The sequence below is a fragment of the Galeopterus variegatus genome, unplaced genomic scaffold (genome assembly GCF_000696425.1).
Source record: "Galeopterus variegatus unplaced genomic scaffold, G_variegatus-3.0.2 Scaffold1400, whole genome shotgun sequence".
Taxonomy (NCBI): Eukaryota; Metazoa; Chordata; class Mammalia; order Dermoptera; family Cynocephalidae; genus Galeopterus; species Galeopterus variegatus.
In genome coordinates this window covers 126,909-139,930 of record NW_007727511.1, presented here as the reverse complement: position 1 = coordinate 139,930, position 13,022 = coordinate 126,909, and the positions used below count along the sequence as shown (strand labels likewise).

The following is a 13,022-nucleotide window of genomic DNA, read 5'->3' as shown; positions in this document are numbered from 1 at the left end:
GTTAAAAATTTAAAAATTTTTTTTTTTCTGCCCCTTTTTTTTTTTTTTTTTTTTTTTTTGTCCTTTTTGAGACCAGCCGCACCGCACTCAGCCAGTGAGCTCTGTGAGCGCACCGGTCATCCCTACATAGGATCCGAACCCGCGGCAGGAGCGCTGCTGTGCTCCCAGCGCTGCACTCTCCCGAGTGCACCATGGGCTCGGCCCTGCCACGTTTGTTTTGATAAAACAATTAGCTCTTTTACTGCCACATTTATTTTGATAAATGTTTGTGATTTTACTACTCTTATCCTAGTTGTTACCTATTTGTGAGATTGTAAGATACATGGTGGTATAAAAATTTAGTGAGCAAATTGCACTATTTCCTCTACCCCTGTATGTATTAATTGATGCAGATATTTGACAAGAAAATGCTATTGTTTAGAGCAGTGTTATTCAAAACTAAGAAAATCCTGTATTTTAACCTAGGCTATAGCTGTGTCTGTATCTCACTGGGGTTCTATAAACCACCACCTTGGAGGCTGAATGAGCTGTAGAAAGGATTGAGGATAAAAAAAATGGGGAGCGTTCCCCAGCCTTTCATCAGTTTCACCATTTAAAATTCTATATTCTTATAATAAAAAGAAATTAGCAAATGTGAATGAGGAAATCTGTTGAAGTCATAATATTTCAGAAATATTTTTTTCTGTACATACTCTGGCTTAAGCTTAGGAATTTAAAAATAATAATAACTAATGTTCTGGTGGCCTATAATGCTTTAATGTCAAAAACTAAGAATAGAGATTTTTTCTTTCTTTTTTTTTTTTTTTTTTTTTTTTTTGGTGCCTGACCAGTATGGGGCTCTGAATCCTTGACCTTGGTGTCACAACACCATGCTCTAACCAACTGAGCTAACCAGCCAGCCTCTAGAAGGGATATTTAAATTAATCACGTAAGAAATCTCAACATTAAGTACAGTGAAACTTATATCACCCCATTTGCTACATGTATTTCACAGCTTTGACATGATACAGGGTAAAACTCATTTAACAACTACTGAGTGAATAACTGTTACGGGACAGGTACATTATACACAGTCACCTACAACCCTCAAAACCATAGGGAGAGTGAAAGAAAGGCATTGATAACACAGATGCTGAGGAAGATGATTTTCAGCTGTCATGTTTTATGATTGTCACATTTCTTTGCATTGACATTGAAATTTAAGGTAGTAGCATTTGCATTCATCTAAACAAAGTATATTTCGTATTTTGTTTTAGGCTTAATGCAGAGATTAAGGAACAGAGGGGAGAGAGACCGGGAAAGGGAGAGAGAAAGAGAAATGAGGAGGAGTAGTGGCTTACGAGCAGGTTCTCGGAGAGACCGGGATAGGTAAGATAATGTTGTATCTTTTATTGAATACCACCTTTTAGGATAATTGGAGGTAGACCTGTAAGTGAGAGTCCTAATTATGGACTAGTTTTTAGAAAAGGAAAGTTTTAATATTTGGACATATGGACTAAGAATAGTCTAAACAACTGTTACTAATAAAAACTTCTTTAAAAACCCAGAGGCAGTTCAAATTGTATTGGCTTTTTATTTATCTCACTTAAGTTCATAATCATTTGAAATTTTTATTACCTTTGTATCATTCTTTCCTATGTTTGTCTTACCATCTTAATTGTGGAAAATTATATTATTTAAGTCTTATAATTTTTCTCTTGTTAGGATAGACTGCATTTTACTTTTGTCTAAAATTTCCAGGAGTTATGGATGGACTGTTGATTATGGTATTTTAAGGTCCTACTCTCTTAGAATCAAAATTATAAATCTGCACATTTTAATATACAGATTTTTCAAGTGACAAAATCTAGATAATCTTTATTTCCCAACCATTTAGGCATTTTACCACATTGGTACCATAACTGGAACAACCTATATGCTTTGATTTTATAACTTTACTACTAGTTGTGCAGAAATTTTCACTTTGTAGTCAAAGAAAATGAAGTCATAGTAGCTTTCTTCCTCTTATAGAGACTTTAGGAGACAGCTTTCCATCGATACTAGGCCCTTCAGACCAGCCTCTGAAGGGAATCCTAGTGATGATCCTGATCCTCTGCCAGCACATCGGCAGGCGCTTGGGGAGAGACTTTATCCCCGTGTACAAGCAATGCAACCAGTAAGTACCGTACACTTAGCTACCTAACAGACTATGGCATTTTTTTGCTTTTAAAGTAAAATTGGTATTTTAAAAAAAATTACCAGCTACCAGCAAGCCACATGGTTGAGGATTGTGTTTAGCTCAGCAGTGAGGAGGAAGCTTAGGAGGAAATGAAGCACTATTTGCTGGAGGGTAACTATGTATAACTTGAATATTTTTTTTCACCACCTACCATCAGTTGGGGAACTCTCCCCATTCTATCTAGGAAGTTCCTTGTGTGCTAAAGAATTAGATGTGCATCATATTTATTTGTATCCTTATTTGTACCCAAAATGAAAAAGATGTTTCTGGTTCTCTGATGAAGGAAAAAAGATAGAGAAACTGAGTATATGTATGTTTACTCATGGATACCAAAAACTTTAAAAAGGCTTGTGATACAAATATTTTAACTAGCCTTGACAAGACTGTGCTAGTGCATGATTTGTATATTCCCTGCCCAAGTTCTTTATAATTAAGCTTCTAATTTCATAAAAGACTTACAGATTCAGAAATGTTTATATTTGTTGCCCAAGTTTCTTACACTCCTTTTTAAAAAAAATTTTTAATAAAAGATTATAGATTTACTCAGGAGGTTTCAGGGACTAGGCAGGTAACATTTGTTCATCATTTACAGGCATTTGCAAGTAAAATCACTGGAATGCTATTGGAATTATCCCCAGCTCAGCTGCTTCTCCTTCTAGCAAGTGAAGATTCTCTGAGAGCAAGAGTGGATGAGGCCATGGAACTCATTATTGCACATGGACGGTAATGTGTACAGTTGGGAAGGCATTTGAGTTTCAACATCAGCTACTTTATTTTCAGTATGTAGGTTCCACCATATCTTAAAATTTATACTATAAAGTATAAAACTTGAATTTTTTTTAAAGTGATGGCTTAAAATCCATGAGTAAAAGACAGCTAAGTTTCTTGTGTATTAGAAAGGTAACGTTTTAGTAGTCACTTAGGTTCTAAAAGGTCTTTTATTACCTGATATTTAGAAATTACTTGAAGGAATTACATCTCATATTCTCCACCAGAGTACCACTAATGGCAGAGGCCATATTATACCTCAGAGATTCAGTACCTAAGTTTCTTCCATAAGAATGAAATTTTTTAGGCCTCTTGATTTATTTTAAAAACTCATGCAATTTTTTGCTCTATATTCTGTAATATATTTATATTTGTTTTAATATAAAATCTAAAAATATCTAACAAATTATTTATCCCTCTTTTCCCAAGGTGACAAGTAAAAGTGACAGTAGGAAAATATACTATACTTATTCTGTGGCTCCTGTGCTGGGACTACTCTGATATTCAGTTTGAGGCTTTGAAGTGTTTACTATTTTAGATGAAAATTTCCATTTTTTCCCTTCCTAATCATGATTTCAAACAAAGAATTTAGATTACATATGGTTCTAGAGATGTATAAGCAGGTAGACTGAGCACTGGAACTAAACGGCCACTTTGGAGCCTTTGAATGGCTCAAACCAAAAACTGTTGAGAGTTTATTTTCTTTGCTGTTACTTTTCTTCTCTGAGCTTTATGTACTCTATCTTTATTCCTCTACTCTGTCTCTGGAGCTATCAGCACACTGATATAGCTCACCCCATTGTAGAAAATGTTAAGAAGAATGTGCATTTTTGATAAAAAGATTTTTGTAAATACATGTAAGGATTGAAAATTTAGTAATGGTTTTATTTATTTATTTATTTATTGGCAGCTGGCTGGTATGGGGATCTGAACCCTTGTCCTTGGTGTTAGAAGGCTGTGCTCTAACCAACTGAGCTAGTGGGCCAGGCTAGTAGGGTTTTCTAATGAGTGTAACTAATACACAATATTGACTGCTTTCACCTAGCTTTATGGAGTGAACAGTGAATTTGTTAGTATCCTAGAATCATTATATACACTAGAGAATCTGATTCCTATTGTGATTTGTTTTTTGAGCATTTCTTGTTCTATAGTGCTTGCTCTGAGCTTGAATTCTAGCCCCCCCATGAAGACTGCATTTATTTTGTCTTAAATAGGTAGCTTTTAACCCATTTTCTCAAATCACACATACAGCATCTAGTGTATTTTTCAAATTCTAAATTGTAGAAGTTTCAGTTATCTGGAATGTTAAAAAATTTTTTTGTTGTTGTTTTTAGGGAAAATGGAGCTGACAGTATCCTGGATCTTGGATTATTAGACTCCTCAGAAAAGGTACAGGTAAGGGATATTTTGTACGTGTAATAGTAAGCACTTAGAATTTAAATAAAAGGGAAGAAAGTAGGATTTATGAAGAAACTGTCTTTATAAATAAAATTCACGATTACAATAGAAAGAGAGAAGCAAAGATAGGTATATGGTTGTCACGTACAGAATAAAGTAATAAGATAGGTTTAGTTAGGGCTAGTATAACTGCCCTCACTGGTTGTCTCTTAGCACAGCCTGAATTAAGATTAAGTTGAAGATGTAATGAATTGAATAGTGGAGAAAGAGTGAAGGCAGCACAGAATCCTAGGACTCGTTTATGAGAAAAGCAGCTGATGGTAAAGATGCAGAGAAAACATGACATTGTTGTATAGCAGTAAGGGAGGCTTTTTAGTGTATTCTGTATTTCATTGTATGTATTTCATTCTTAACCTACCTGTGAACTTCCAGTGCCAGCCAAGATGAAGCAAACCATTATAATCTTATCTCTTTCACTGACTACACTAAACACTCCGGACAAAATATGAAAAAGAACTACCTAAGAATTCTGAAAAGTAAACAATAGCACACAGATTGGAGAGGGAAATCAAAACTTGAAAAGTGACGAGTATGACATCTTTTCAGGCAGGAGAGCAAAGGCTTTGAGAACTAAAGTATAGCATAAACCACAGCCCAAGTTTTAGACTATCCCAAGTAGTGCATATACAGCATAGCATAATAAAGCAAAATAGCATAATAAAGGCTTTGAAAACTTAATTGGCATGGAAACCATTGCACCGGGAAGGTACAACTTCCAGTTTGAACTTAACCAGGTTGACTGCCTACTAAAACCAAAAAAACAAAAAACAAAACAAAAAAAAATCAACATTTTCTGTATCATTTTAATTAGACCCAGAGTTTCACAACTTAATATTCAAAATGTCCAGAGTACACCCTGTAATTACATAGTGTACAAAGAACCATGAAAGACTGACCAGTTCTGGAAAAGATCCAGTAGATGGTAACCATAAGATGACCCACTTGTTGGAATTATCAAAGACTTTATCTTGTGCTCTGTGAGATAATGGTACACATAATGAATGGAAAGATAGAGGTTCTCAGGAGAGAAATAGAAACTTTAAAAGACAACCAAGGGAAATTTTAGAATTAAAAGTACAATATCTGAAAGAAAAAAATTCACTGGATGTGTCAATAGCAGAACAAAGGTAAAAGAGCAAAGTGTCTTTCTCATCAAAAACTATGGAGGCCAGAAGGCCATGGAACTTCATCAATAAAGTGTTGAAAGAATTGTCAATCTGAAATTCTTTATCCAGTGAAAATATCTTTCAGGCATTAAGGTGAAAGAACCTAACCTGAGTTTCATTAAATGATTTTATTTAAATAATAGAGACGTTGACTTAATATGCACAAGCTTTTTGTATCACAGTTCTGAAAGGGCAAATTAATAGTTTATTTACTTTTAGTATTGTTATACCCATACATTTAAATATGAATGTTGCTCTGCCTACCTGACTTCACTTTCAATGATTTCACAGGACCAGTTCATATGTTTTTAAAATGAATCTTAGTGTTTAATCTCTGATATTGTTTTTAGGAAAACCGAAAGCGTCATGGCTCTAGTCGCAGTGTGGTAGATATGGATTTAGATGACACAGATGATGGTGATGACAATTCCCCTTTGTTTTACCAACCTGGAAAAAGAGGATTTTATACTCCGAGACCTGGCAAAAACACAGAAGCAAGGCTGAATTGTTTCAGAAACATTGGCAGGTAAAATAACTCTAATCTTATATTTGAATTTCTGAAAAATTTGAGTTTATGAGGTTTTCTAAAACATATTAATTTAAAAATGTATATATGAAAATTTGAGTTTATGAGGTTTTCTAAAACATATTAGTTAAAAAATATATATATGCTCTACTTCATACTGGATGAAAATAAGGCTGCAGAGAATTTCTCAATATTACATGTGTATTTATGTATGTGTGGGGGGGCTTATATGTATTCTAGAATTATTTTGAATTTAAACCTTACTTCCATGTTTTTATTTTTAGGATTCTTGGACTGTGTTTGTTACAGAATGAACTATGTCCTATTACATTGAATAGACATGTAATTAAAGTGTTGCTTGGTAGAAAAGTAAGTGATTTTGATGAACCTAACTGCTCTTAGAATTGCAAAAGTTTTCTTTTATACATTATAAAGTAAATGCTAGCACACTATGGCATTCACTTACTATTAAGTTTTAAAGCATTACATCCATTATAAATAATTTTCAAACATTTAATAATACAATTATCTGTCAATTAAAAATAATTCTTAATTTTTAAATTAATTTTAAAGAAAAACATTTAATGACACGGGAAAAGTCTCTATATATGGGGAGATGGCATAGCAGAGTAGATAACACAGGTGGGCTTGAGGATCTGAGAGACCTGGATCCTGTTGCAAACAAATCCCCTGACACTTCTGGCACATTTCCCGATTTATAAAGTGCCTGGCAAATAGTAAGTGCTCAATAAAATTTATCCACTATTATTTGTAGCAGGTGGTAGTAGAGGTAGAAGTAGTATTGTATTGAAAAGAGCATTCCAACTTCAAAAATATATGTAAGATGTACTTGGGGGGGGGGCAAAAGAATATAAGAAAGTATAAGTATGGCATAACATTCTCAGTGTAGACCTCTAGGTGATAGATTTAGCTTATTTTCTTTGTGTTTTGGTAATTTGACAGCCTGCACATTCCTTTATGATTGTGGGGAGGGGAGAGAAAAATCATTTCCTTTAAAATTAATGCATAATGCTAATTATACAAGTTTTGATTTAAAACCAAACTGTCAGTGTTCCTAAAGATATTATAAAGAAAATTGCTTGATACAAAATAATGAAATAGTCTTTTCCATATATGCACATCACACATCTGATATAAATTAGCATTGTTGAAGCTATAGCCTACTAACAGTTCTCTTTAATTAAATCCACTGATGAATATTGTTTTCTGGCAACAGAAGCATATCATATTATGATGTATAATTTTTTTCTTTTTTAACCATACCCTATTGAATTCTCAAAGTGTTCCAGCTAAAATGTTGTTGTGCCAACAGGATCTAGACTCAAAGCTTGGCAACACAGAAATGTTGATATTTTGAGTCTTTAACAAGGTTTAGTGAATAGCGTATGGAATCAAATAGACCTAAGTTTAACTCAATGATGTGACCTTGCACAAGTTACTGAATTCCATTAAGCATCAGATTTATCATCTAGATTTGGTAATCTATATTTTATCATAATTGTCAAGAGTGAACAGGATGTGTATTTACTTTAGAGCCAGCTGCTCTGCATAATCAGTGTTCAATAAATAGTATTAGTTTTTGCAAATTATTTCTGCTATTAAAATGATTATTTAAAGTAATTATTTTGCTATTAAAATAATTATTTTTGCTATTAAACTATTATGCTGTTGGCTTTAAAATTTTCAAAGTGTAACACTTTTTATACTTTGAAAATTAAATGTATTGTCAGAGCCCAAGGTTTATTAAATTTTATGTCTTTAAAGCAATGTGTGTGTGTGTGTGTGTGTGTGTGTGTGTGTGTGTGGTGAGGAATTATTCTTTGTCAGCGTTCTTTAAGTTATATACTATTCTTTATTATAGATTTTAATTTACTAATAAATTAAATGAAGATGTTGTTTTTTTCATAATTGAGTTTCATCTGATTACTTTCTTAGGTCAATTGGCATGATTTTGCTTTTTTTGACCCTGTAATGTATGAGAGTTTGCGGCAACTAATCCTCGCTTCTCAGAGTTCAGATGCTGATGCTGTTTTCTCAGCAATGGATTTGGCATTCGCAATTGACCTGTGTAAAGAAGAGGGTGGAGGACAGGTAAAGCAAATAGCAGTTTTCTGATTCTGGCAAGAAACGTTGGTTAATCCGCTGTGCTTATCTTATATAGAAGGAGATTAGTTAGGGACCGAGAGAGAGAGGGACAAGTGTACATGTATGTGCACGTGTGCTTGCACACACAGAAAAAGAAATGGACATAGTAGGAGATAAACAGAGAGATGGATCAAGACTTAGTGAGGCAAACTAAGAGGCAGAGGGCTTTTTGTACTTATTTGGGCCTAAAATGTTTACCTCTCCTAAATATTTTTCAGATAAAGAATTGTCTTTAGATTTAAAATTATAGGAAATAGTTTTATGAACTGTTGACTTATTACTGCTTTGACAGAATTTCCTTTAAAAGGCATTGCTAAATTTTTCACAGGTTGAACTCATTCCTAATGGTGTAAATATACCAGTCACTCCCCAGAATGTGTATGAGTATGTGCGGAAATACGCAGAGCACAGAATGTTGGTAGTTGCAGAACAGCCATTACACGTAAGTATTTTCTAGGAAGTGTTACGTGATCTGATGAGGCCCTCGGTGTTGCCCCCGCGCCTCGCTCAGCCAGTGAGCGGGAACCGGTCTGTATGTGGGATCCAAACCCTCGGGCGGGAGCGCCGCTGCGCTTCCCAAGCGGCGCACTATCCAGTGCGCCACCGGGTCGGCCCTTTACATTATTTTTAAAGATATGATTGAACTCAATTTTTGATGACTTAGTATTAGGTTATTCTTAATTCTTTTATTGCTTAATTTTTCTAAGTTTTAAAGAATGTATGGTTTAGTATGAATTCAAGTAAAAGTTCTTTGTAGTGGGTAACTGTGTAACAATGATTTGTATATACTGATTAAGAAAAAATAATCCATGTGACTTCTACTGGCCCTTCCTGATTCATGTCTTTTTTGTTCCCCTAATTTAAACAATTCGAATGCATGATGTTTGGCTTTTAAAGCTGAATACAAGTCACACTTATAAAGGCATAACAGCATACAAACAAACACATAGAGAATTTAGGAAGAATATAAAGAGGTAGTGATAATCTTCCTAAGAATAACTTCTACCTCCAGTGTTTGATTTGCTGCAATTTTTTCTTTTGAAAGTCCTGTAGACTAGGAATAGACTCTTTAGTTGTGACTATACAATAAAACATTGAAAGCTTCAAGAAGTTCACTACAAAAAGATTATACCTATAGTCCGAGATTATTGCATACATAAAGATACCAATTTTTCCCCCTTTAGTTTTCTTATTTTGCAAGCAGCTTCAGCCAAATTATAGTAAGTTAAATTTGGATAAATTTTTTTGGTTTTCTTTCATGCATGGTAATAAATATGTAGTTTGTTGTATAATAGTTTTTGTGTTACTTTTTAGATATAGTTTTCAATATTTATGAGATAAGAATTTGTCTCATTTACAAACCAAAAGTCTAGAAGGGAAAACAAAATATCTAAAGAAACTGCGTAAGGCCTGCCATTCCATGTCTGATCCTCATATTAGCATAGGCATCTTCTGGAAGCTTTTTAGAAATGCAGAATCTCTGGTGTCTTTTCCCTCCATCCCCCAGACCCAGTGAATGAATGAGAATCTGCATTTTGAAAAGATCCCCATGTGATTTATAAATCCAGTGAAAATTGAGAAGCACTGGCTTAAGTTCATGAGAAGAATCATGATTTACAAATGGGATTACAATTATGTGGTTATCAGTTTTGAGGCTGGTGGTACATTTTTCTTGTTTTTGTCCTCTTGAGTCAGGATTGACTTATGAACTAATAAGCAAATAGTCCTAATTTCCTGTATTACAAATTAGAAACACATACACCTCCCCGTTTTAAATAATTTAAACTTTGTATCTATTTTTATTTTAACAAGTTTAGCAATATCCTAAAGATAAAACAATTGATACAGTATAGTAGCCCCCCCCCACTTTATTTGTGGTTTTACTTTCTATGGTTTCAGTTATTCAGGGGTGCCATGCAATAAGACATTTTGAGAGAGACCACTTTCACATAACTTTTATTGAAGTATATTGTTATAATTGTTTTATTATTAGTTATTATTGTTAATCTCTTACTGTGCCTAAATTATAAATTAAACTTTATCATAGGTATGTATAGAAAAAAACATGGTTATATATTAGGGTTTGATACTATCTACAGTTTTGGGTATCCACTGGGTGGTCTTGGAATGTATCCCCTATGAATAAAGGGGGTCTTATTAAATTTATTAAATTTATGTTCTTCATTCTTAGGAGAAAATGCTGAGAAGCTCTTGCAGTTCAAGCGTTGGTTCTGGTCAATAGTAGAGAAGATGAGCATGGCAGAACGACAAGACCTTGTAAGTTAAAAGTTTCACAAAATTTGCAGAAGGAAATAGAAGATTTTAAAATACTATGAATGATAGCCTTTTAAGTGTATAATGGTCAGTAATTTTAATCTGGGGTAGGGAAATTACAGAAGGTCAGAAACAAAAGGCAGTTTTTGTTTTTCTTACTCTGTAATAGAATACCTGAAGTATTGCTAAAGCTCCAAGCAGAGTGAAATGCATCTTAGCTATTAATATGCTGTCCTTAGTCCCAGGAGATGATACCAGCTTATTGTTGCAACATGGTTCGCCCGATTATAGTGCTTACATATATATGCTGCTCCTCGTATATACGCTTAATCCTTTTGACTAGTGGCAAACTTTTGCAAAATTTCTGAATAGTGTCTTGATTATCTGTATACTAAGAAGAGAGTGAGAGTAGCTTAATTGTGATATGTATATATTAAGTCTGTAATTTTAGTCCTATTTTTTATTAGCACAGAGCCCCAACCAACTTAGAATTATAAATCAGATAACAGAAACTCTGATCTTAGTGGAAAGTCTACCAAATCAGTGGAATCTATGTCCACACTCAAGTATACCCATAACCAAGTCAACTTGCCAGTTAATCTTGAAAGGCAGTCTGCTCCAGACTTTCTTGTAGAAATTCAAGAGACATTCCTTACTCAGAAAACCTCAGAGATCCTTTCTACTCATATTCTTTATGGTTTTCTGGGACATTTCCTCTGTCTAACCATCCTTAGTTCTTAGTAATCTAAACCAGATCACTCATGGAATGTTTAGAAATGATCCAATTTCTAGATATGTCCACCATTTATTTGAGAGAGGGGAAAAGATTATCATGCAGGAAAGCACAAAACTGCAGCTTTCCATTTATCTTCAGTTCAGGCAGGAGCTTATTTTGGGGGTGGCGGAGGGAAGGAGTGGAGTTCTTGCTTTTAGCATTCCTGAATCTTTCCATGGTTCCAAGAGCCTTCCAGTATTTCTCTACTATGTTGAGACAGGTTGTTTAGCAGTCCTAGTTGCTACCTAGTTCTGTTCTTGGTCTAGCCATCCTGGTAATTTTAACTTAGGTTGTTCCCCGGGTAGGCTTGATATAATTGGTCAGCATTTGACTTTCCCAGTCTTGTGGGTCCTACCAGTGCCAGTACCATCTCTGTCCCTGTTGGTTTCAGGATTGATCACCTAAATGACGTGTTTGGATTCTACCACACGTAGTCAGTCTTTGGATTCTGGGCACTTCACTTCTCTAAGACAAGGCTCATATCAATTCTGTAAGATCCACCAAAAACAGAAGTAGGCATGAGTGGCTATCTGGTAGGAGTTCTAAGTTACTTATTTTTATCTATTTCCTAATTTAATTTTCTGCTGTTTCTAAACCAATACATCCTCAGTCCAGTCAGCCAAGTTAAATCTCACTGCAGTTTCTGCCTTCTATTGGAAGAAAAATTTACTTACTACTCACTTTTAGAAAAAAGAATATCTTCTTCTAATAAGGACGTCAAAATTTCCTATCAACAGCTTTAATTTGTGAGCTTTCCTCCTTAAACTACTCTTGAAAACCTGTTCTTAGGGCTTAAGCAGTATATCAGGTATCTCCCCCTCCTTACCCTTCCTTCTTTTTGGGAGGTCATCCTTTGCATAATGTTGGTTTTATCCTGATGTGTCTGAGGGGAGGAGCTGAAGGACCTAAGAATATAATAGGGTTTCCCAAACAAGTCTCTCATGAATTATTAGTCTGCAAGTTATAGGATTTCCAGGGTTGTTGGGTAAGACTACATAGTTTATTTCCATCCTGGAAAGTAACAGTTCACGGGAGGAGCTGAAGGACCTAAGAATATAATAGGGTTTCCCAAACAAGTCTCTCATGAATTATTGGTCTGCAAGTTATAGGATTTCCAGGGTTGTTGGGTAAGACTACATAGTTTATTTCCATCCTGGAAAGTAACAGTTCACAAGTAAAAGCTTTGATAAGTCCTTCAGTATTTCTCTTCTAACTTCTTGGAGGTCCAGCGATGTAGTCATCTACCTTGGTTAACCACATTCATCCTTAACTTAGAGTAGCTCTTTTGTAGTTCTTTTAAAATGTTATAGACCCCGATACTTAGGAGAGGTCTTTTTTTTCCTTCCTGCCACTTTGACCTTGATGTTATCAACACTGCATGGTAACCAACTGAGTAACCAGCCAGCCCTACCGCTGTAGAATTTTACACGAGGCTTCTCATACAACTGTGCTTCAGGAAATAACAAATTAGTTCATTTAAGTTTTCTGGTCGCTCTAAGAAATTGGCTGTACTTCCTATTTAGTCGTGCACTGTATGTGCATTAGATTAAAAAGGCTTTTCCTTAAGAGATAGACACTATCTTACTATCACCAAGAATGGTACTATGTATGTATGAAGGGATGGATCAATGAGGAATGGTATGTACTCAGAGAAAAAATATTTCAGGGAAG

General features: G+C 34.7%; 1 protein-coding gene across 1 annotated transcript in view; it reads left to right on the top strand.

The window, feature by feature from the left end:
• Positions 1-13,022, top strand: part of UBR5 (ubiquitin protein ligase E3 component n-recognin 5) — a 130,979-nt gene that overhangs the window by 116,109 nt on the left and 1,848 nt on the right. Inside the window, exons 49-57 of the mRNA XM_008576773.1 lie at positions 1,257-1,368; positions 2,011-2,155; positions 2,811-2,941; positions 4,321-4,381; positions 5,961-6,136; positions 6,421-6,505; positions 8,093-8,248; positions 8,631-8,744; positions 10,451-10,579. Coding sequence (XP_008574995.1) covers positions 1,257-1,368; positions 2,011-2,155; positions 2,811-2,941; positions 4,321-4,381; positions 5,961-6,136; positions 6,421-6,505; positions 8,093-8,248; positions 8,631-8,744; positions 10,451-10,579 — 1,109 coding nt within the window. The remainder of the gene's footprint in view (positions 1-1,256; positions 1,369-2,010; positions 2,156-2,810; positions 2,942-4,320; positions 4,382-5,960; positions 6,137-6,420; positions 6,506-8,092; positions 8,249-8,630; positions 8,745-10,450; positions 10,580-13,022) is intronic.